This window comes from Lipophrys pholis (genome assembly GCF_963383615.2).
Source record: "Lipophrys pholis genome assembly, chromosome: 4".
NCBI classification, from domain to species: Eukaryota; Metazoa; Chordata; class Actinopteri; order Blenniiformes; family Blenniidae; genus Lipophrys; species Lipophrys pholis.
This window is the reverse complement of record NC_137637.1, coordinates 4930563-4955909: the sequence shown is the minus strand read 5'-3', so window position 1 is coordinate 4955909 and position 25347 is coordinate 4930563. Positions and strand designations below refer to the sequence as shown.

The 25347-nt window shown below is 42.7% G+C and overlaps 1 protein-coding gene across 1 annotated transcript in view; it reads left to right on the top strand.

Moving 5' to 3' along the window:
* The window catches only part of LOC308108950 (receptor-type tyrosine-protein phosphatase gamma-like), a gene marked incomplete at its 5' end in the record, with an annotated part of 501371 nt that overhangs the window by 460101 nt on the left and 15923 nt on the right, over positions 1 to 25347 (top strand). The window contains 5 exons of the mRNA XM_080462281.1: positions 9825 to 9916; positions 17323 to 17414; positions 21432 to 21528; positions 24789 to 24871; positions 25030 to 25164. Of these exons, the coding sequence (XP_080318407.1) occupies positions 9825 to 9916; positions 17323 to 17414; positions 21432 to 21528; positions 24789 to 24871; positions 25030 to 25164 (499 nt within the window). The remainder of the gene's footprint in view (positions 1 to 9824; positions 9917 to 17322; positions 17415 to 21431; positions 21529 to 24788; positions 24872 to 25029; positions 25165 to 25347) is intronic.

The following is a 25347-nucleotide window of genomic DNA, read 5'->3' as shown; positions in this document are numbered from 1 at the left end:
TGCGATACATAACATGTTGATAAGAAAGTCTCTTCTCCTTTCCAGGAATTATCATATTTTCTGTTACATTTGTAATGTTCTACACATTAAAAACATCACTCACACATACGACCTCTGCTTTCTGAGCTTCATGTCTAATGTGCTTTCACTTGAATGTGTATGAGGAAAAGAAAAGCACTTGAAGAAACAAGAAACAGAAACAATCATCAGCAAAACTCAGGCCACCGAAAATTAAATAGAAACCAGGAACATGAACCAACACAAGGTTACTATGATGAATCTAAGATACTCCAGAACTGTTACGTAATAAAATAAGACAAAACAGACAACGTTACGACAGTGAACGTCAAAATAAAACCTCTTGATGTGACCCAAGACTAGATTATGTGGAGTGTGAACACTGTGAGTATAACCATACAGCTGACAATGGTTTTGTTATATGAGACTATGAAATCCAAACTGCCACAAAACACTTTCACATATAACATTCAAACACCAGGTGCTAACAGACACGAACAACCAGACACACTCCTGTTCATGATCCATCCGTCTTCAAACATCCTGAAATACGTTTTGCATCAACAATGTTTCTGCAGTTTAGCTTGTGTCATTACAGTCTAAATGTCTAAACAGTGAGAAGTTACCCAACAATATAGACGATAGATGATGTAATCCCGGGCACATCACTATTAAAGAACAACAACTCTGCTGTAATGATATTGAACTGTTAGCGGTTAGCATGAGGCCGAATTACCTGGCGCGGGAATTCTCGCACGTTATCGCGATAACTGCGTACGTTCCCCCCTCTGCTAACGCCCACTCAGCGTGTGATGTCCTGCACTTGCTCACAAACAGGCTGCAGACACAACACCCACAGGCTCTCCTCGTCATCACCGGGGACTTTAATCATGCCTCTCCTTCCTCTACTCTGCCCACCTTCAAACAATATGTCACCTGCTGCACCAGAGTCAATAAAATACTGGACCTTTTCTATGCCAACACCAAGGGGGCATACACCTCATCTCCTCTCCCTCCCCTTGGCCGATCAGATCACAACCTTGTGCACCTCCTGCCTGTGTACAAACCTCTGGTACACAGACAACCAGCTGTGACCCGCACCATTCAAATCTGGTCCGATGAGGCAGAAGAGGCTCTCGAAGACTGTTTTGAGACAACTGCATGGGAAGTGTTCTATGAGGACCACGGGGAGGACATCGACGTAGTCTGTGAACTGCATCACAGACTACGTACACTTCTGTCTGGATTACACAGTACCCACCAAAACCATACGCTGTTTTGCCAACAGCAAACCGTGGATCACTCCTGAAATAAGGGCCCTCCTCAAGGACAAAAGGAGGGCCTTTGAATCAAAAGACAGGGAGGAGATGAGGACTGTGCAGAGAGAGCTGAGGAGGAAGATCAGGGAGGGGAAAAGCAGCTACAGGAGGAAGATGGAGGAACAGCTGCAGCAGCGGAATGTCAGCGGAGTCTGGAAGGACCTGAAAGCCATCTCGGGTCACAAGGACTCCAACACCGAGCTGGTTTGGGACCAGGAGTGGGTGAATGATCTGAACATTTTCTTCAACAGATTTGAACAGCCATCCGCCCCTCCCCCGACCCATTCCATCCCGCTGCAATCACCACCACCAGCTGTCCCCACCCAACCCCAAGACCCTGCACACCGCTCTCTGCTCCCCTCAGTGTCAGCTGAGCCCCCTGCTCCAGCCTGTCCTTCACAACAGCCCAGGTGAACAGAGAGCTGAGGAGGCTAAAGGTTAGGAAGGCAACCGGTCCGGATGGCATCAGCTCCAGACTCCTCAGAACCTGTGCAGACCAGCTCTGTGGGGTCATGGGGCACATGTTCAACCTGAGCCTTCAACTGGGGAGAGTACCACAGCTCTGGAAGACGACCTGTGTGGTACCGGTGCCGAAGACCTCCCTCCCCAAGGACTTCAACCACTTCAGGCCGGTGGCACTGACATCACACCTGATGAAGACCTTGGAGAGGTTGGTCCTTCTCCATCTGCGCCCCCTGGTGAGCTCATCAATGGACCAGCTGCAGTTCGCCTACCAGCCAGGCATCAGGGTGGAGGACGCCGTCCTCTACCTCATGGAGAGATCTCTCTCTCACCTGGAGAGGGCTGGGAGCACTGTGAGGATCATGTTCTATGATTTCTCCAGTGCTTTCAACACCATCCAGCCCACGCTTCTGGGGGACAAGCTGCAGCACACTGGAGTCGACCCACACCTCACATCCTGGCTCCTGGACTACCTGACCAACCGGCCACAGTTTGTGAGGACACGGGACTGTGTGTCTGACCTGGTCATCTGCAGTACGGGGGCTCCACAGGGGACGGTCCTGGCTCCCTTCCTCTTCACCCTCTACACTGCAGACTTCTCCCACAACACATCCACCTGTCACCTGCAGAAGTTCTCTGACGACGCCGCCATCGTCGGCCTCATCACCAACGACGACGAGGCGGAGTACAGAGAACTCAACCTGGACTTTGTGGACTGGTGCCAGCGGAACCACCTCCAGATCAATGCGGGTAAAACCAAAGAGCTGGTGGTGGACTTCCGCAGGCAGAGACCCACTCCCCCCACACCGGTGAACATCCAGGGAAAGGACATTGAGATAGTGGACTCTTATAAGTACCTGGGTGTTCACCTGAACAATAAACTGGACTGGTCTGACAACACCCAAGCTCTCTACAAGAAGGGCCAGAGCAGACTCCATCTGCTGCGGAGACTCAGGTCCTTTGGAGTGCAGTGGTCTGCTGGAGCAGCAGCACTCCGGCTGCAGACAGGAACAAACTGAACAAACTGGTGAGGAAGGCCAGCTCTGTCCTGGGCTGCCCCCTGGACCCTGTGGAGGTGGTGGGAGACAGGAGGATGTTGAAGAAGCTTTCATCCCTGATGGAGACCGTCTCCCACCCCCTACATGGTACCGTCACATCACTGGGCAGCTCCTTCAGTGACAGGCTTCTCCACCCGCGGTGTCTGAAGGAGAGATACCGCCGGTCCTTCCTCCCTGCTGCAGTCAGACTCTTCAACCAAGCCTGCTTCCAGTAGACCACTGACACACCACAACCGGACAATATCACTCCACTCCAACTGGGCAATAAGTGGTTCAATAACAATAAGAATCTATAAAAACGTATTTACTATGTGCAATACATCCACCCCCATATTCTGTACATGTCCACACTTATAGGCACCGTGTGCATATTTTTATTATATTGTATTTCTATCTGCTTTTTTAGTTTCTGCTATGTGTGCTTCTTTCTCTTGACTATCCTGTTGTGCCACTGCAAATTTCTCCACATGTGAGATAAATAAAGGATATCTTATCTTATCCTATCTTAAAATCTGTGAATGAGAAGACGAGATTTAGAGAAACTCTGATCTTCAAATGTGTATTTTAACATCAGAGATTTGATTTCGTCCTGGACATAATTTTTATGTTGAAAAGATGAAACAATTTACTTGTGGGTGACGTTTTCACTGTGTTTCATATCACATGCTGTAAGACGAGGCCACTGTGCAGTTCAGGCGATTTAACTCAACTCAACTATAGTCTGCTCCAACACACACACACACACACACACACACACACACACACACACACACACACACACACACACACACACACACACACACACACACACACACACAGAGCAGCAGGTGCTCTGGGTGTGTTCAGATATTTAATCCTGTTGTGGAGCAAAGCTCAGGTCACAGCCCCATATCCCCACCAGGCTCCGCCCCCTCTGCAAGCCCATTGGCTGTCCAGCAGCAGGCAGTCATACCCCCAACTGTTGCTCTGCTGCATTCAGGGGCTGTGGGAAATGTGGTAAACATGAGTTTGCATTGATAAAAGATGTATTCTTTTGTTGGATCTTCGATAATCTGCTCGTCCCTGCTGGACGACAGTATTGAGATGTTGACGTCCCAACATTAAGATGTCTTTAAGAAACGTTTTTGGAGCTATAATGTTAATTAGGTGTAATTTCTCCCTCCCTCATCCCATCAGTGTGTTATCAACCAACATCACTCTAATCTAAATCACTTGCAGACTTTGCAGACAGATTACTAATCTCACCTGGATTTTGACTCAGTCTCTATGCCAGGAAACATCCTGTTCTTATTCTTACAGAGACAATCTACCAATTACAAATGGATTTATTTGAGTGGCTCAGACAGTAGGGCAGAGACACTGATCGTCATGAAGCTGCTGATGGCGGTTGAACACTTCTCACGCCATCATTTCTGTTCTTTGGTGTTTGAGTGAATAAGACTGAAAATTCAACAGCTTGAATTCCTTTAACCTTTGTAGGGATATTTACTGAGAAACAAAACAGTAGTTACTCTTCAGATTTGTTCTTCCTATCTTCTTGTAGTTGCTTGAGGTTCCCTGACTCCTCCTTTCATTTCAGGGGGTTTTGATCATGCTGGTTGAAAACCAGACATTCACTGGTGTGTTTGCTCCTATAACACCAACCTGCACTGTTAGGCTCATGTCATGGCCTTTGGACGGGATTGCCATGTTGTGGCTGCAGGAAAACAAATCACATAGCTTAAAGCCAGAAAGCAAGCGTGTTCTCAACATTTTCATTTCCAGTTTAAAGGTTGTAGTGCGTTAAGTGTCAGCGGAAATCCCTGTAGGGACCAGTCTGTCCTCTGTTTTACTTGTGGCACAAAGTGAAAGAATATACACACGTCATGAGTTTTATTGCAGACTGACAGTCAGGAACAATAATGAGATCTTATCAGAATATGTTATCTATCACTGGTATTCAGTAGTTCTATTGAAAATAGCAAAAAGTCACAAATGTAAAAAAGCAAGTCATGAGATATGAACCTAGTGTTAAAATGTTCACTCTCAAGTATTTCACTGGTTTTCCGATAATGGGCTAAAGGGTATTGAAAAACAAGCCCTTATAGCCCGGGTTAGACTTTAAACACATTTTGTATTTTAGTGTGTCTGCGACAGTGCCTCCAAGTTTATTGCATATAGATCTCTATAAATGTATTGTAGTGCCAGTGTTTGAGAATTTTATTTATAGCAATATCAGCTGTAAAGTCACCCATGCAGTAAATCTCACAAATTAATCAATTTTGTGGTATACATGGCAGACATTAATAGAAAATGTTCTTTTGTGAATTTGTTATTCTCAGCTACAGATACTAGAGTCTTAGTTCTTCAAATGTGAAGGTTTTAAATGTGTCCAATGCTGCTTGAACGCATCATGACACCAGCTGTCCTGCACCAGGAAGTGACACCCGCTTGACCTGTGTGTGTGTGTGTGTGTGTGTGTGTGTGTGTGTGTGTGTGTGTGTGTGTGTGTGTGTGTGTGTGTGTGTGTGTGTGTGTGTGTGTGTGTGTGTGTGTGTGTGTGTGTGTGTGTGTGACCCTGAGGGCCCAGCCCCCTTCACGCCTCCTCCTGCTTCTCCCTCGTGTCCCTCCCCGTCCTCCTCCGTCCCTCCCTCCGTCCCTCCCTCTGCCTCTGCCTCTGCCTCTGCCTTTGCTGGCTGCCTCTCAGTTGGTGTCAGCAGCAGCAGCAGCAGCATGCGGCAGGCCGTCTGCTCCCTCCCCTGTGCTTGTTCACCAGGATGAACTCTCTCTGCTCTCTGCTCTGTATCAAATACAGGTAGGGAGGGTCTGCACACACACACACACACACACACACACACACACACACACACACACACACACACACACACTTTGTCACCTGGAGCTGAAGTAATAGATGGAGACACAGCAAAGACTCGGCGGCAGCACACACACTGTCAGTTAATGTGGAGCTGTTTGGTTGTTCCAGCCGAGTGCCAGTATTTGTTCCTGTCATTGGCACGAGACGTGTACTTATAGGTCAAAACAAGAGTGGACAAACACACAGTTGAGTAAGGTACAAAAGGTTTATCTGGGTTTATGTGAAGCAGTGAATGTTTCCATCACCAGTGAACTCTCTGTAAAGAAATAACCTAAACTCTGTTCATTTGTTCCAGACACTTGGTTGTAAAGTGATGTGTTGTGGTTCTGTGAGACTTTCTTGTGGGTTCTGATGGGAGCTCTGTAGACAGCAGGAGGATATAACCATAAAGCTCTGGATTGTGGCTCAGATGGTGGAGTGTGTTGGGAGTCCCTCCCCAAACTTTCCTCACCCATGTGTGAATGTGTCACTGGCTGTCAATATTGTGCCATCACCGTTAGTGTGTGAACTCTGACTGTTGTTGGGATTGGTGAATTCATTAACAAATGCCACTTTTTTCTTTCATTTTCAAACTCAAGCGATTGGCTTCATCGACATGTAAGACATTTTTTTTCATTTAAACCTGAAGTCTGAAGCGAAGGAGGAAATGTAGCTGAATTTTCATTCTCTGTATGTTGAGGTTATCAAGCGTCTCTATCTCCTTTTGAGAAGGCAGGAGGAAGAACAGGTGACGTCCAGGCTGGACGGGATCCTTTGAATTATAGCTCAGCTTCTTTTGTTGTGCACCGTAAATGTCTCCCAGGGCTCGTCGTGGTCTGGATCTACATTTGGAAACAAATATGCTTTTGGCGTCTTGTTACCAATTTAAAAATACAAACTTTACTTTGGTTCCTCAGCTGCTAAGAAAAAAAGTCCTACTGAAGACAGATCTATGTTGAGGGTGCTTTAAACAGCCTTTATACTTCCACACATCCAGTGAGTTGGAATGAGCTTCTGACAATCAATCCACCAGAGAGAGATGCTTTAAATTAACATACTGACTAGAGATGAAACGATTCATCGCTAGGCAGTTCAAAATCAATGCAAACATGTAATGAATTAAATTGGTGGAATTAAAAAAAACAGCAAAGTTATATCTATGGCCTCAGGCCATTTCCAAATACAGAAAGCTTCCTCCACTTTCAAATCAGAGGTGTGGCAGCATTTCGGCTTTCTGAGGTTTGGAAAATGGCGTGAAAATAATGAACAAAATGGCATAACCAACATGATGCAGCATGTAACCAAAGTGAGAACCTTTCCAGAACCTGACATGAGCATTTGATTGTTTATTGAAGACATGTTCTTCTTGGTTTATTGTAGATTTTAAAATTCCATTAATTTATTTTATTTTAGTCAAATAGACAAAAGATAGTTTAAGTTAGTTTTACAAATAAAAGTAAATATGCCTTAGTCTGTGCCTTTCAGTCAGTTACTGTACCTATCTCATGAATAACAGCCAGATGGAGCTCGCATGTTGAAAAGGTGACGCAGTCACAAGGTTGTGATCTGCTAAGTCTCGTCACACAGATACTTTTTAAGAACTTTTTCAATTTGTGATTCACTTCTTCTCTACTTCCCCTGACCAGCCGGAACTAAGAATCTCATCAGTTCTGTCTTCTGCTGTTCCCTCCAACTGAGACCTGTTTAACCTATTTTTCCTGTTTTACCAAAATGTCCACATTTTCAAGTTTTATAAGAAGCCAAACCAAGATGTGTACTGCAGTGGGTTACAGTCTGCTTTAAAGCCTGTTTTCATTAAAAGGGTCATATTATGCAATATGTACTTTCTAATGGTTTTCCACCGTTAATGTCCCCATACCTGGGAATAACGCCACAGGAGTGAAGAAGGTCTGTCAACACACTCCTCAGTCATCTCTGGCTTGTTTCAGTGTTTATAAAGTGTGTTGCTCCAACCAGCCAATCAGAAATCAAACCCTGTTTAGTGTCATCTGGGCCAATCCCATTCAGGGTAGGGAATCCCTTTCACCCTCCCACAATTAGGCAGCTCTGCTGTGGCACATGGCACCACGAGAGGAAGTACTTCTTCCTCTTCTCAAGATGGGCATGTGTGGGCGGAGCCAGTCCAGCTCACACAGACACAGCAGATTCTGAATGCAGCTCCTATGATCCAATATTCAAATGGAGAAAATCAAGGAAAAGCTGGATTTGGGGCAATAAACTTTGAAAACAATGTTTTTGACTAATGAGACCATGTGGAAGTGTTGAAAAGCTGTGGAATATGACCCCTTTAAAGTATGAGCTAGAAAAAGGTGTAGAAAATGTGACAGGCATCAAAGAATCTCCTCCTGTTTTTATCACGACTGAGTTAACACTTATAATCAGTTCTCAAGTGGTACAATTACACCACAATAATCCCACATTTAGCTCAGCTCACACGACTGTTGTGGAAGTTTCAACATGTTGATGTACATCTTCTGAACTGTTGGTGTGAAAACAGCCGGCATCATAACAAAATACAGAGAGCAGCTGAAGCTCATCCCGCTCCACCAACATGACACTTTATCTGCTGCACTGCTGACAGATAACAGTCATTACTCACTTCACCACAGGAGAGGCTGTTAGAGGTGTGACCAGGTGACTGATGGCCTCACACACTGCTTTGCTTTCTTTTTTTACTCAACTTGTATTTATTATTTTCAGTCCAGTCCTTCGGCAACAAAGAGAAAATTTTGTTTTTTTGGAGTTTGCAGAATGATTTGAGACATTTTAAGACACTGTGGCAGTTTTTTATTTTTATTTTTTTAAATGACATTCAGTTAATATTAAATTGCCTATTTAAAAGTTCTGTGGCATTTCGGGTGTCTGTTTACGTGACTGCAGTGCTCACAGACACTGAAAACGCAACTCTTTAACAATGCCCTAATTCCATCATGGAGACAGTGGAAATGCAGCAACTGTGCATGCGCACCACGGCCATAGTAACTACTTGTTCTGCACATGCTCAGTAGCTGGACAATGAGAACAATGTTTCCTCCAGATCATCCTGACTCCCAGTCCATATTCTCCTGGGACTTGGTAGTTTTGTTGCTGACAGTCTCCGTAATCATAATAACAATCCGACTTGGTCGTCTGTCTACTAGAATGCCCATACAAATGTCTATGTATTCTCATTGTTAATGTTTATAGTGTGTTGTTCTCTGCACACACATGAACTTTTTGCAAAAGCTTTTAATTATAGTTTAAATTTAATCGCAGGTGTTTTAAGGCTATCTTCTGTTACAGTGACAGCAGTTATTATTTAGTTTTTGTATCGAGGAAATAGATTAAAAATCATTAGTTGAGCTCATCATTGGAGAATAGAAATAGTTTTGTTATATTCTCAAGCGGTTGCTTTTTGGCTATGTTTCATGTATGTATGTATGTATGTATGTATAATTTACTAACTTTTCGCAAAAACTACTCACCAGAATTGCATGAAATCTTCAGCGATGATTTGTCATCAACCAAGGACCAGTCCATTCGATTTTGGGACGTTAAGGGCTAATCATTTAAAAATAAATTCCCAAAAACTGTGAAAAAATGTCCCATACAAAGCGGATGACAATGGCCCCTCATGGAGGAGACTAAGGGGATCAAAGGAGATCAGCATGTGTTGCTATGGAGATGCTCCCTGCTCAGTGTTTCACACAGTGATGTAGCTACCTGACCTACTTGGTTAACATGGATATGAGCTATCAGCTATCTTTCTGTTTTCTTCTCCTGTGTTTGGTCCATACACCTCAACCTCCACAAATAAGTCCCCTCAATACCAGAGGATCAAGATGTTACCAAGTAACTTGACCACAATGTGACCATTATGGTCAGAAATTTCAAGAAATACTTTTTTTTTTCTTTTTTTTTTACATTAAATTGAGTAATAACTCCACATGCACGTATGTCACCTTGTTATAGTCGATATCTGGTTTAAATGTGGTGAAAATATCTTCCTCCCATTACCTTTCTCTACATTCTATAAGGCCAAACATGATCAGTGTTACTGATGAGCAGGCTGCCAGGAGATATTGCCCATAAATATATTTTTGAAATGTGCCATGTCTCCCTCCTCCACAGACGCTGTTTCCAGACGGCTCATTTCTATGTGGAAGACAGCAGTTCACCACGAGTGGTGGCCAATGAGACGATCCCCATCATCGCCATCCCAGGTAACAACCGCCCTCAGCACTCTTCACATCTGGATCCCAGGCGGACCGTATCCTGGTCGGCCTCTGAGGCCCTGCGATCAGTTGTTGACGAGCTCCTGCAGTCGGGCAGCTGAGCTGCAGCGCTTCACTTCCAGCCGTCACATTTCTCTGCTCAGAGTTAGTTCGGTGGCCATCCTGCTCTGCAGGGTTTTAGACACATGGGCTAAACTTACATCAGAGGTCAGAAGTCAGAAAGAAGACCCCAGCAGCAGGACTCTGTCTTCTCGTGAGCAGTCCACACTGCTGGTCAGGTGCCCCAATGAACCATTAAATAGACCTTTTAAAGGGCTGCAGGAGAATAAATGCCGAAAATATCGCCATCTTGGTCTTTATGACCAAAATCTGTCTGATTTTTGATTATTTGAAACTCAAGACGTCAATGATACAGACTTGCGACGCCACCAGGGCTTTACCTGCTCTCAGGTTGTCAAAGTTACAATTGCACATGTTAAAGAAAACCATATAAAGACATGTTCCTCTGCCCAGTGCTTTAATTTTGCAGGTTCTTGGAGTAAGTTGGTGGGAGTAGATGTGCCTGTCGGTGTTGTACTTCACACTAATCTGTCAATGTTTGGTGAAATGTGTTATCCGAGAGGGCGTCCGCCGGGAGCAACGGCTCCTAAAGGCGTCTACAGCACTGCCGTCACCACAGACACAAATGTTTTCTCCTCATCTAACTGTGAAATGTCTCATAAATCAACCGGATGCTTTGAATGAGAACTAATTTTTGTTCAGGTGATGCTTCATCGGTGCCGTGCCCTTAAGGTACCACATGATAAATTCAGAAGTTAAATAGTTAATTTTAACACTAAGTCAGATTACATGTGGAGCCCATCTACACCGTGTTAAAGTACCACTGGAGAGTTAATATTTTACTCTCCACTCGTACTTTAACACTAAAAAATGTTGATTCATTTTTACACTTTGAGTGAAATAATAGAGGCTGCAATAGATGGAAATACTGAATCATTAACAGGGAGGTGTCTGTAGAACCATGTGCCATTTGAGCATCCATACCTTTTCCTCAGCTGAACTGTTGTCATTGCTTGAGGTGGGTAAAATCTATTTGTCCTCACAGTGAAGAACAAGCTTGTTCCCCAGCAGACCAAATGAAACACATCATATAAATGTATTTCAACAAAGGAGAGTTGTCACCACCGACACACAGAGAGTGAAACTCGCGCTGGTCCTCATGCAGCACTCGTTCGTTTCACACCGAGTGGTAAATGTTGGCCAAACACATTGTTGCCTCCAGCTGATCCGAAAGCAGTAAAAGGTCAAGTGATTGACCTCGACTGAACACAATGAAACAAGCTGCACTGAAAAGTTCCCTTGTGTAATGGAAATCTAATCTGGAGATTTTACGTATGGTGGTTGTACTTCTGTGTGTGTTTGTGTGTGTAAACCCTCCACAGGGCTTCAAAGAAGCTCGGGTCCAGGATTTTAAGCCACAGTCGTCACATCAATTAAAGGTTGTGGGGCCTCCCTACAATGGCTCTCTCTGAGTCCAAAGAGTTCACAACAGACAGCCATCCCAACACACACCAAGAGGGTCGGAGGTGACACTACTCACTGAAACTCCCTGTTCCCTGGTCTGAATCACTGCTAACGTCACATCTCTGCGCTGTATCTCTTCTTATTTCATTCGTTTTCTATTTCCTACGCCTTAAATTCTGAACCTTTGTTGCACTTTGAGAGCGAAATATCAGGAGGAGCAGACATGATGTGGTGTATGGCCATATGTCAGTCGTGTTAATTGTCTCAATAAGCTCAGACCGAGAGCCTTGTACATCCCATAATCCTCTTTAAGACCTCCTGCTGGATGGAAAACTGCACTTCCCACTGCATGTTTTGAGCCGAGTTCAATGTGAAGTAATCGTGCAGGAGCTGTTTTGAAGCTTTTTAGAAGAAGGTTCCCTCCTGATCTTTATTCAGACATTGGAGAGGAGATGTGGTGGAAACGTGTATCAGGTACCTTGAAGGGACAGAAAGCAGGAAAATGACTGCGCCTCGGTAAAATAGTGCTCACATTTCACTGGATTTACATTTTTATATTGATTTCCTTATTTCAAACACTTTCGTATTGTTTTTCATTTGGTGATATTTATCCAATTTGAAAGTCTTACGTACCGACAGTGTGCTGAAACAACATCAATAGTACTGACTCAACAGAATCGTAAGACTATAAATATGTCTACTCCAACACCTATCAACTTTAAACTCAAGGTTGTTAAAGTGAAATCAGTGCATATTGTACGTTTCTGCCTTCTGTGAGAAGCTAGTTAAAGCGCTGTTAGTGGCCTCCCTGGTGATAATCTCTATTGGTCAGAATCCTTTAATGTTTAGATTTTTTTTAATGTTTGCGTGTTACAGGTGAAGAAAGTGCGGCTACATCTCATTTTGAAGGCCAGGAAGTAATTTCACAAATAAAAGTGAATGGTGGAGTTTAAAAAATAAATAAAAAAATTTAAAAAAAAAAGGGCACTCAGGAAATAGAAACGTCAATGGACCAAAGCCAAGGAGGACAGCAGTGCTGATAAGATGACATGAAAACGGCAAGACGCCTGAGAGAAAAATACTGTATGGACACGACACAACAAGAAATCACTGAAAGAGAAAGACCAGCAAACAATCTGTAAAGCACGGTGGAGCTACCATCATACCGTCAGTCCAATTTGCTGCCTCTGGCAGTGGAGGAGTTAAACTGTGCAAAGGAACAATGGAATCTACAGATTATAAAGACCTTAGATTAAGTTAAAAGTCAGATTATTTTATATTTCTTTTTAGTTTCAGTCAAATTCTTTTGATCTTTGAGCAGGACGACAAGCCAAAATTCAAATCCACTTTTAAAAGTGGGTAATAATAATCCGTTTTAACTGAAAACCAACCACAAATCTTTGTAGAAAGTTTTAAATGTTCAACTGCAGAAAAGAACCACCTCAGTAAGAGTGTCAGGAAATAGCAGCAGATAGGTACAATGTGCTTTCAGGTCAATATCAGAGTGTCTCGAGGCTTTTCAACATCTGTCAATACCTGAGACCATGGTGCTTACTGTTTTGGATTCTTTGCAAACTGAAATTAGATATTTTAATTGGTGTTTTTTTTCCAGTAACCTTGGACTTGATATGGTTCTTTTATTTTTTTCTGTGGCAGCGCATCTAACAAAGACTGTAGAGCAGACATGTGGCCCGTCGAGGTGAAAGTGACTGTAAAGGACGGCGTATGAGAGCAATAAAAAGAGATTGGATCCTTCTCAGCAGAGCTAATTGGCTTCCCAGACACTCGGCTGCCTGCTGTGTTTACTGACACACAAATAATTTTGTCGTATTTGCATGGCTAAATGAGCGTCTCATAAGACACAGAATGAGCACAAGTGAGTGCTGGCTGTTAATATTTGATGGGGGCTAAAATGAAGAGAGCAGTTGAGAGTTTGAATTGTTGTGTACTGTTTTGTTTTTTTGTTTTACTCAACAGGCTCCAATTATCTGTGTCAAATTCAGCTATTCAAGGCGTCGCTATCAGAAAAACAACTCTTAGCTGTTTATATTGAAACAAACATGAAGTTCAACCTTCTGGTCGAGCAAAGTTTGTGCTGCAGCTTCTACTTAAACTGAGAAAATTTACTTTTTTTGAGTTGGTTCTAGGTCTCGTTCAGAGCCAGAGCCTGACTTAGCACCAGTTCTTTGTGTTTCTGGTTCTAGGCACAGTTCTCTGGTTCAACTCTTTGATGGGCCAGAGCAAAGCACCGCTATGTCAGCAGCTGCGGGTGGAGTATCAAGAGCGGTGGAATTGCAGAACCTTCCTATTTCTAACAACTGAGCGTCTTCATTCATTTCTTTTTTCTTTTTTTTTTTTTTCAATGGACACAAAATGAAAGCAGCAGTGGACTGATGCTGAGACCCAGAGCTTCCTGGACCTGTAGTCTGGAACCGAGTTCCAAAATAAGTGAGGGAGTCTCTCCGACGGGTTAAAAAAGACTAGAGAGAGTTGTTGGGTAAATGACTAAGTACATCGCCTGAAAATAATTTAACAAAACTGTCTTTAAAACAAATTAAACATATTTTGAAAGATTTGTGGACACAACCGAGTCTCGAACCCCGGTCGTCCCACATTGGAGGCAAGAATTTTACCAGTGCGCCACAATGGCTTCATACATGATTCTACATGCATGGATTCTTGAAAGGCTTTCACCGTATTATGTAATGGATGCAGTGATGTACAGATGTTTTACTGTGACGCCATGACATGGCTCTTACTCAGCTCCTTGTCGTTGGAAAAACAACTGGTTCTTAGGAAGCACTGGGAGTAGCACCTGATTTCTCTTGGTGGAAAAGGGGTAAAAGAGGGTTCAAAGTTCAAAGGGTTCAAAATCTGTGGTCAAAAATGCCAGTGATGGAGGCTCATCAATATTCCAGGTGTTTCAACAGGTACAGGTCTATTTTAGGTGTCTGGGTCTTGTTTGTGAAATCCATGTAAAGAAGAGAGTTTTGTGTCGTTTAAAGAATTGGATCTGCAGTGAAAAGAGAATTGTCAGGTTTTAAGAATCAAAGCCGTTCACTGATGACTTTCGAATTTCAATAGTTCAGGTCTGGATTAAACAACCCACCAACCTGGGTCTGTCTGGAGGGTGGAGGAGTCAAAGTCAAGGTCTGAGTCTAATTTAAAGGGCCATGGTGTGTTTTAAAAGAGTCCAGCTCATATTTAAGTGTTCAGATCTATTTTTGAGAGTCTGTGTCGACTTTAGAAAGTCTGGCTCTGGTTTGAGGAGTCTGGATGTAGAGTCATGTGCTCCTTGAAATAATATTGCTCCGAGAATACACATGCCATCTTTCTTGGGAATTGTTGTGTGATGCAGGTTCAAGAGGTGACACACTTTCTCTGCAATATTTATTTCAAACTGGGCATGATGTAAATGTGAGGAAAGTTCATTTTAAACATTTTTATCTAAAAGTTGAGTGGTATCAGCTCTGCTCATTTTGAAGTAGATTTATCAGACACGTTCTGTCCGATTTGCTCGACAAGTACGTTTCGGTCTTCTTTTAGGGCTGAAACATCAATAATGGAACCAGATGAGTGCTGTGTAGCCTGTGGTGGGCTGTGGAGATATTTGATTACTTTCTTACACACACCTTGCTCTCATGTATGTCTGCGTTGGTCTTAAAATGCGCTGTGGTCAGACACATTTTGCTGTCATGTGGCTCAGAACAGTGATTACACTATTGGTCCTAGGTGACTGTGGTTCCTTGTTATTTTAAGGTCAAACACTGCACGCAGACATGTGGCTCATGGATCATGTTCACTTTGATTTTCACATTCAGCAGCTCCACCTAGACAACATCAGGAGCTTCAGTGGTGTTAAAATGTGTAGTTTATAAGATAACTGCAGCTGGATTCAGATCATATTTGCCCGCATGCTGTTGTGCATGTGGAAATGGAACATTTGCATATTGAGGACGGAGCAGTCCAGCTCCAGCAGAAGATGTTACTGTGTGCTCTCTTATCCTTCAGAATAAGGAGCCGTCATGTAGAGAACAAGCAAATGGGGAGTTGGATAGAAAGTGTTTTTGTTGGAGTTGGTTGCACACCTTTGAAATATTAAAGAAAATGTACAACCCTGTTTCAACTACATTCTAGACTTTGGACACAAATTATGCTAAAGCAGCAAAAAGTGTTCCTGGGTGTAGTCAGTGAAACTGAGCCTTTACTGCTTGTTATGGATTCTCCCCATTGTAAATGAAAAGTCAGATCTTGAACTTAATGAGCTGGAAGCTCCACAAAGGAAGGAACTGTAATGGAAAAAGATTCTTCCAAATCACTGATTCCCAGCCATTTTCCATCAAGCCCCCACAATGCATCTCAGAAATGCTGCCGCCGCCTTTTTGATATCTGATTTTCCAAATCGTCATTTTGAAGACAAACCCAGCAGGTTTCAGATTAAAAGCAAAGGGAAGCTTTCCAGTTGAATTCTTCGATGTGTGAATCTAATTTTGAGCAAAGTCTCGTATTACAGGTTGTTTAACACAGTTCTACAGCTTCTGGACCTGGAGGTTGACAGTAACAGGATTCGATGTGAGACGCAGAAAAGCTACAGAAGCACAGTGATTAAATGTTACTACCTAAACCTATATGTGGTAAACGATGCCATCCTGTCAGAAAGCAGATCAGTAATTGTATGAGGAGCATACAACAAGAACCTCTTCCAGATTCCTCACGTTGAGCATCTGTGGATGTGTTGGCAGATCACATCATATCTTGTTCCTCCCCGGCTTCATTGATGTGTATTGGAGACCCATGTAGCATGTGACTGAAATCTGTCAAATGCACAATCGATGCTCGGACTGACCTTAAAGGCTGCTACACACTGCGATTTTCTCTCTCGTCACAGACAAACCATAACAATCATGGGAGAATTGTGGCAAAATCTTTGTTCTTGGCTCTAAATCGGTGATCCTACGTTTCACCGTGACACTAGTTCAAGTTTGTCTTACGATCAAAGACAATCTGCGATAAAGTTCAGACAGTGTCAGATATTTGGGGTGATGGCGTCTGCTGCTGAGACCTGCTTGTTACGTTTACATTTAGTGTGTTTTGTTGGAAAATTAAAAACCGCAACAGCAAATGCTAACGTAAAATGCCAGTAGATGCTAACAAGTACTTAAGTCAAGCTCTTTTTAAAAAATTGTCATCACAAGTCGGCCTCTCTTTTTGAGCCACGACCGCATCCATATTCCAATTGTCCTCCTTTTTGGTGGGATTTCTCTCCAAACTCATAAATCCCACAACGACGAGGCTCCATTCATGTTTATGTTGTTTATGACGTGTCATTCTCGTGAGATCACATATTCTTGCAATCGCGTCGACTCACATCGTAGGAGTCAGCTCGCATTTTCATTATGCAATCTACACGGTAAACTTTATGTCGTGGCCTAAAGTTTATTAGATTGGTGTCATACAGTGTGACTAGCTGTGTTAAAATCAGAGTCTGTAGGAGCCATAACATTGTAAGCAGTACAAGATCAGCTGATGCAGGAACATGTTTGACTAAAGATCCACATCACCTGGACAAGACTGAACCGTATAGAGACCAACCGAATCAGTTTTCCACATCCATATTTGGTTTTGAAATTGAAAAATTAATCGTGTTATTTAGCTCACGGCTTTTCAAAGTGAAGCTTGTTCGATCAAAGGTGGATTCCTTCGTGTGAACGCTCATCCTGATTCACCTCACCTGTATTTAATGATAGAATGTGGTTTTACGTCTGTAACCCGTCAGATTCCAATGAGTCTGAGCAGATTAACAGTGTTTGGTTTGTGGCTCGAGGGTGAATCCACTGCCATGTAATCCTGATCCTCTTTCTTCTCTGCAGATGACATGGACGCCGTCCCAGTCAAGCAGTTCATCAAACATGTTTCAGAGCTTTACTCCAACAACCAGCGTGGATTCTCCGAGGGCTTTGAGGTAAGTTTGCAAAACTCTGCAGGACCTACTTTTGTATTGTTCTGAGCCTTAAACCTGGAAATTAGATGTACAATATAACTGTTTTACCACCTATATCCAACAGCTAGGATTGTGGAAATGCTGTATTTCTATTGAACATCTGCTGTGACAGGAACACATCCCCACCCTAAAGAGACAAATCAGGTCAACTTCATTTCTCAAGCCACAGCCTTGCATGAAAACAAATAAACAACAATAATTAAATCTTTTCATTTGGAGGAACTGGACTTTCATAGCCATGAAAATAAGGATTAAGCATTGCAGCAACCCATTTTGGTGATATTTGTATGAATTGGTTGCTGGTTAGCAACTTCCTATCTGACTTCCTCTTTCTAAGGAAAGATTACTACGCTGCCGCCTCGTGGTTCAAATAGGAAGCACTGAAATGTGTCTTGTTGGTTGTTAAACATGGTAGATATTTTAAAGTGGAAATAATATATTAATAAAAATGCACGTTTCAGTGCAGCGAATGCAGACAATAATTCTGTGCTGTGGTCTGCAGTTTTCTTGGTGTTATGAGTATTTTTCTAAATTACAGAAAATTACTTATTTTGAATGTTGAACTTAACTTAGGCCAAAGAAGAGGTTCTTTTTCTTCATGTCTCACCAACCTTTGAGCGAACTGTGTGTTCACTTGTTGCTCAGCTATGTTCACCGGCTGGTCTTCCCACTGTGCGCTGAGCCGGTTGAGTTTGTGAAATAACACTGGAGAGCAGCATGAGTGGAGCTGTAGAACTATGAGCTTCAAATAAAGCTGCGCTAATTCTCAATTTAGTGACATTGGCTTCATAAACGGATTAATCAGAACAGTGTTTTGTTCTCTGGGTACAAAAAACAGGCAGTTTTGTTTTGCGTTAAGATATTTAGGGTTTTGAACAAGCCATGGAGAAACGTTCACGCACCTGCATGAGAACAGCAAATTCTCTGATGGTTCTGATAAACCAACTGCAGAATGTTTCCACGTCATGTTGGCACATGGTCAACACGACCTGTGAGGTTTCCGACACTCAAGATATTCATGACTGCATCGCTCATAGTTCATGAGAAAGTGTTGTGGAGAGAAAAACATGAAAAAAAAAACAACTGAACAAGTGAAGCACTTCAAGGTTCTGTGCCGTCTCAATACACTCCCACGCCAAATAAATGTTGAAAGCAGCGATGGCAGCAGATAATGAAGACAAAAGGCCACATATTTCTCCATTATGGTTCGCTGAGAAAACAACAGGAGAAGTTTCAGCCATGGGCAGTGTAGTCCAGTTATAACCCACACAACCCTGCTCCATGAAAATATATTTTCTCTTCATTCTCACTTGTCACATTCCCTCAAGCTTTTTTTGCATTCCTGGTCCGAGCTGGAACCCCTGAATTAACAAGTAGAGAGGAAAACAGGGCCCCTCACTGTCAGCCTGCCCCCTCCTGCTCCTCTTTACCCCAGTTCACGCTCAATGGTCACTGGGAAGAGCCTCATGGAGGGGAGCCCCTTCTCAAATTAAATTATACTCACCCCACATCCTCCGCCAGCGGCCCCACATCCTCCGCCAGCGGCCTGCTGCTGCCGTCACAGTAAATATCCACCAACAACAGCTGGTTGTCTTTCAAGCAAAAAATACCAAAACTATTAATAAAAATGATCCAGAAGCATCAAACCTGTGAAAATTACTCCTGTTAAATCCTAAACTGGAACCTGGACTGTAGGTCTGGAACCTGGCCTGTAGGTCTGGGACCTGGACTGTAGGTCTGGGACCTGGACCGTTGATGTGTTGCTCTGGAACCTGGACTGTCTCAAAGGAAGGGTTTTAAAAAGTCGGATCTAACGTGGTACCAGACCACAAGTTTACTTTAAAGTGAAAAACAGAGGGAAAGATTCTTGTCTGTGATTCAATAATTAATTTCACATCATACCTCACAAAATTTTACCTTTGCACACGAGAACATGGAGAATATCTGTATTTGTTTTTGAGTTCTATGGTTTTGTTTGGCTCTCGGCTCAACTGTCACACTGAAATAGAAGTAAGCCTATATTTATGGCTGCAATGTTTGAGTCCTACTAAAACAGCCATGCAATGTTCATGCAGCACTGAGAAAACAGACTTGCTGCTGATGCAGAATTCATAGGCTGAAAAAATACAGATTTTTGTTTCCCCTCCCTAAAACAGTGATTGAAGAAGACCTTAATGACTAAGTGTGCAACAACTGCTGAACTCTACAAGTTAATAGTCAGGTGCTTGAGTCATAACAAAGATGACAAATCATGGCCAGAATGGGCTTGAAAAAGTGTACAAAAACATTCATTGTGGTGTCTCTGACTGCACCACAGGGAAAATATTTATGCCTTCTTGACATGACTAAGATAAATGTATGCTCGTGAAATCCTGCACAGCATTTTACCTCTTTCAGCATTTTTCATCTGACATCGATTTTGTAGTCAATCCGATAACAAATTGAAAGAAGTTGATTAGCCCTCTTTCCAAAGACCAACTTCTTCATTTCTGGTGCAGCCAACTTGTTCTTATACCTGCAGAATGTAAGAGACTGTCAGTTAAATGTTTTTGTCTTCATCAATGTCTAAAGTTTGACCATATTGATGATATGGATTAATTGTCCTTCAAGCAACTCAGACTGTATTCACTGAAAGGTTTCGTGTCTTAGACTGTTTTTTTACATTATGCGACACTTCTCCTCTGCTACGCATTTTTATTTTCAGATTTTAAAAGCCGACATCCACTGGTGCTTTAGTTAGATAACAGATCCTGATGCCTTTTTTACCTTTGTGACCACATGCCAGGTCCAGAACAGACATGACCGTCACACCCTCATATAGAGTTGTGTAAGTGCGTGAGAGTGTGGTAACATCAGCGATAAGTTTAGTGTGTGTGTGTGTGTGTGTGTGTGTGTGTGTGTGTGTGTGTGTGACCATCTGTTGATCACGTCTGCGTGACATCACCCCCCGTCAAATCCTCTCACTTCCAGTCTCACCTGCAACCTAATCCGCTACGCCCCGAAATAAATCCCCACCCCCCCAATTAGTGTGATGAGCCCATGTTTAATGGTGCTAAAGCGGGGCAGTTGGTGTGTAAAGCTCCAGAGGACATGAGACAGAGGGGTCAGAGCCAAATCCAGCGCTGAGTGAGCCGCCAACAGCTGTTAGCCTGGCAACGACGCCGCATTAAACACCAACATATATTCACAGGCGGCGACGCCCAGGATCGCACTCCGTCACTTTTAGGACTGTCGGCAAACAGGCAGCATCCACACAGGAGAATAATTATAAAAAATATGTATAGGAAGTAAACAAGAAAAGATCTCCAGGGTGAAGCCGGTAATTTATTTTGAGTCTAAAATTGCCCATAACTCAAGCTCTAGTCAATTTAATGTTGCTGTTACACTCCGGCATGTTGTACCCTGCCCTCAGGTCAAGAAAATAAATGAATATGCCAAGCAAGGGATGTGGTTTATTTAAGCACAGGGCATAAAGGCAGCAGGAACACTGGGTGCAGGAGAGAGAGAGAGAAAGCTGGAATCAGACAGGACCGGTCGAACCAGCTGTTCTGTAGTGCAAAACAAAACCTGTGAATTATGACAGGGAGCCACATACATTTAGAGGAAGGCAAAATGTACTATGAAATGTATTTCCATAACGTGAGCAGTGTTGTTTCCTATAAATGGTCCCTTAGATGTCACATTCTCGCTGCCACAATCAATAAATGGGGAAAAGGAGCCGTGTTAAGAGCTCCTAGAGGCGCTTTTCTTCACTGCATTGAATTAAAGGCGGCACTGAAGGAGAGGTCAGGGGCTCGTTACATCTAAAATCTTTAATTAGATGCATACTCTGTGTACGTAGGTGACATTTGGTCCTGTGGGTAGTGTTACAATTAAGTTGCTGGCATCGAAAAAGTGAAGGGTTTCACTCCCTGAGGGGCTTTGCTGTGTGAAGGAAGTTTTGTACTAATTTGTCAAATTTTGGTTTCCTCTCCTCAGGAGGTTCAGCGCTGCACTGCTGACATGGACATCACGTCGGAGCACTCGAACCACCCGGACAACAAGCACAAGAACAGATACATCAACATTGTGGCCTGTAAGTTCCTTCAAACCCGGGCCGGTTCTCAACCACTGACACCAAAAACATTCGGTCCGGATGCCAAAACTGGACCGGCAGAAGGTGCAATACCTACAGGGATGGGAATGGGAAACTGGTTCTTGTTGAGAGCCAGTTCCCGGTGATTCAATTCCTTGATTCCTCGTTTCTCAATTTGTATGTGATTTTCTTATCGATTCCAGTGGGTGTGGATGATGTCACCACACACGTTGCTTAGCTCATGCGTGACAATGTCATTCACCAGCGCAGCCAGCAGGAAACATGGCGCTCAAGCAGCACAAACCCCCCAAAATTTGGTTTCATTTCAGGAGAAAGAATGACAACAGGGCAACTTGCAATACTTGCAAAGTGGATTTTTCATCAAAGGGAGGAAACACATCCAACATGCAGAAACACAGCAGCGATGACTTTGAATGAATGTCGTGTTTTCGATCTGCTTTGGAGTGAATCTCAACCCAGCAGCAGCGACGACAACGTTAACACGTCCTCTGCTGGTAATGCTGCAGGTTTCATTTCCAAATGAGAATCGATAAGAGAATCTATAAGGAACTGAATCGTTAAGCGGAATCGAAAATGGAATCACAATCATGAAACTCATTTCTCATCACTATCATAACAACATGCCGGCTAAAGTCTTCAGGGACATTTCACTGTGTTTTACATCAGAAGGCATCTTTAAAGATGAATAAAAAAACTGTGTTTTACTGCTATATTTAAATCTCTGCACTAAAACAAATGATGACGTATTCATTCAAAGGTCATTGTTGAACCTTTCTAATGTCTCTCAAGACTGGAAATCACATTGTAGCAAATGTAGTTTGACAACCATAGTTTCCTAAATAAAAAGTAAGATTGCTTAGTCATTGAGAAAAAGGTGGCTTGTTCACAATGGTGGATACTTTTCACATACTAGTTCCTCCAAACACTGGATGAATCAGGTACATGATTCTGTCGCCCTGCTCCTGTTAGTCACTCACACTGTTACACCACAATGCGCTCAAGCTCTTTTAACTTTTATCCCTCTCAAGAGGTCAAAAGGTTTGAAGGTGGAATTAGGTCAGGATGCATTGCTGGTCACTTCTGAACGCGGCATGATTTCATGAACTTTGGCCTAATTTTCTGCTCCAAGGAGTCAGACTGGTTTCCTGACACTTCTGAAGACATTTATCTCTTAAATGTCTTCATAATTTGATTGTTTCTTTAATTTGATAAATTCTTCAGGTAGCAGAGGAGCCCCACCTTATGATGGTACCTCTGCCATGTTTCACAGTAGAAAGGCTGGATTTTTCATTCTGTATGTACTGTATGCCTAAAGATGTTTTCATTCCTGAAATATTCTAAATTCTGTCCTTAAAACCAGACAGTCGAAACATTTCTATGCAGAGTTGTTTCTATTTTCTTGTGAAAACAGTTGCACACTTTGTGTTTCACCTTGTATACATATTTCTTTGATATAAAGAAGTTATTTCTGCACATATTTGTTAACTGAATGGATCTATGTAGGTAGATTTTGCCAAAGCCTCAAACAGCATTGTTCTTGTTTTTTCTCCAATCACTACCACTTTTAAAAAGAGCAGGTTGGCCCGAGCCGATTGTCTCTGTCGGGGCTTTTAAACATGCTGCTCGTGGGCCAGTACTGGCTCACCAGACAGTCGTCCTAACTTATTGGTCCAGGATTGTGATTTTAAAGTTGAAGAAATGAGAATAGTGATACTCAGACCTGCAAAGCAAATGGCAGAAAAAAGACCAGAGATAGAAAAACGTTTTTCTGCTGGCAAAATGTCATAAAGATTCATCACACATAGACTTTAGAATTAAAAAAATTATTTTTCACTTAGGGAAATCCTAAAAATTGTTGCTTAAAGGCTACTATGTTGTCTGTTGAATTATTTGGCCCCACTTGAAAGGTTAAAAAAGGAGGGAGAACTCTGAGGACATGCACAGTGGCTATAAGTAGTTAAACAGCTATAGCAGCTAAAATAGCCAAAATGCATAAAATAGTAAAAGTGGGAAAATCTATGAAAAAAAGAGGACAAATCTTTGTAGCCCTTTATAGGGCTTCAGAGTTAAAAATGACATAAATGATCTAAATTGTACTTCTGACACTATAAGAATGTAACCCAATTCTGTTTATAGCAATCTTTCATATATGCTTTTCCTTAATTTTATTACATTTTTGTAGCTCCAGACAAATTTTGTTTGGTGGAAAATTGCAAACACGACTCTATTTGTCATAAAGGTGTCAGACCCCTGGCATGGACTAATGGAGCCACATGGATAGAGGATGAAGCGTCTTCTAGACGTATGACCAAGTCCAGTTGGAATGATTCCATTTACATAGAGATCCACCCACCCAGACACCAGGAATTAAACGGATAAGAGAGACTAAATCATCTTTAAAGCCCCAAACAAACCAACAGGAAAGCTCCATTCCAACAGCACTGAACCTGCTCATATGCTTACTTGTGCTTGTAGTTTGACATCAGCCTCATACTCTTGCTGTCACATTTAGTTTTTTTTATTGGATATCTTTAAAGTTTCAAGTCCAAAAACATTTTCAAGAATGGCTAGATCAGTACTGATAGGAAGAATGAAGTGAAGCTATCACTAAATGCCAAGATGGCTTTCTCCTCCGGAGCATAAATACACTGAGAAAATGTCACAGTGCTGCTCCGTGGTGGATCAGACAAAAGTGACCTTTTGCTGTAAAGCTGTTTTTTTAAAGTACAGGCATCTGGATCAATAAAACTATTGCTGCAGTTTTTGTTTGGGTTGAGAATAATGAAAAGGAAAGTGACCATCATCAGGTGTCTGAACTAAGAAGAGTTGTTCCTTATTTTAATCAATTATCAAAGTTTGTCCCGGGTTGTTGAACAAGCGATGGAATTGATGGGTGACCTCAGTTACTATTTGGGTAACATCATAAGGCAGAAACCACCAATCACAGATCCACATGGGACTGAAGCCCCTCTGCACGGTCTCAGTGTTTGCCTGCAATGAATATTTCATACTGAGACTCTATCAGCCGTTGTGCTGCGGCGAGAAGCAGCTCAGGCTTGGGTTCGCTGATGACAAAGAGCAGGCACTGGGGTGTTTGTGTGGCCGTAAGAGAATCCCGACTGCTCAGCCCAGTTTGATCACTGCTTCAAGCACACAGGTTGATATGTGATCTAATGTCTCCACATGGACGGAGCGGCGTCGATGCTACGCTCACTCTTCCCGCTCTGTCTCCTTGTCAGATGACCACAGCCGGGTGAAGCTGAGGCCGCTGGCTGGGAAGGACTCCAAACACTCCGACTACATCAACGCCAACTATGTGGACGTGAGTACTTGCTCCAGGGCGTGTCAGACACTGACCTGTCCCTATGTGTGTGTGATCAGGAGACTCCTCGTGTTGTCATTGATGGCCACAGAACATGAACACATTCAGAATTTAAAGTGTGATTTTCGAAGTATCACTTCCTGTCGTTCATCTTTCAGGGCTATAATAAGCCCAAAGCCTACATCGCAGCCCAGGGGCCCCTAAAGTCCACCTTCGAAGACTTCTGGAGGATGGTGTGGGAGCAGAATACTGGCATCATCGTCATGATCACCAACTTAGTAGAGAAAGGGCGGGTATGTATTGACATCACAATCCTTACAATAAACAACTTAATTTATCAAGATACAGTGTTCTACAAAGTCTGAAAAAAATCAAATATACCAGACATTGTAGATAATACACAACTAAACTAAAACACAGCAGAAAGTATATAAACAAAAAAGATTATCAAAACAGTCAAATGATGGAGATTTTTA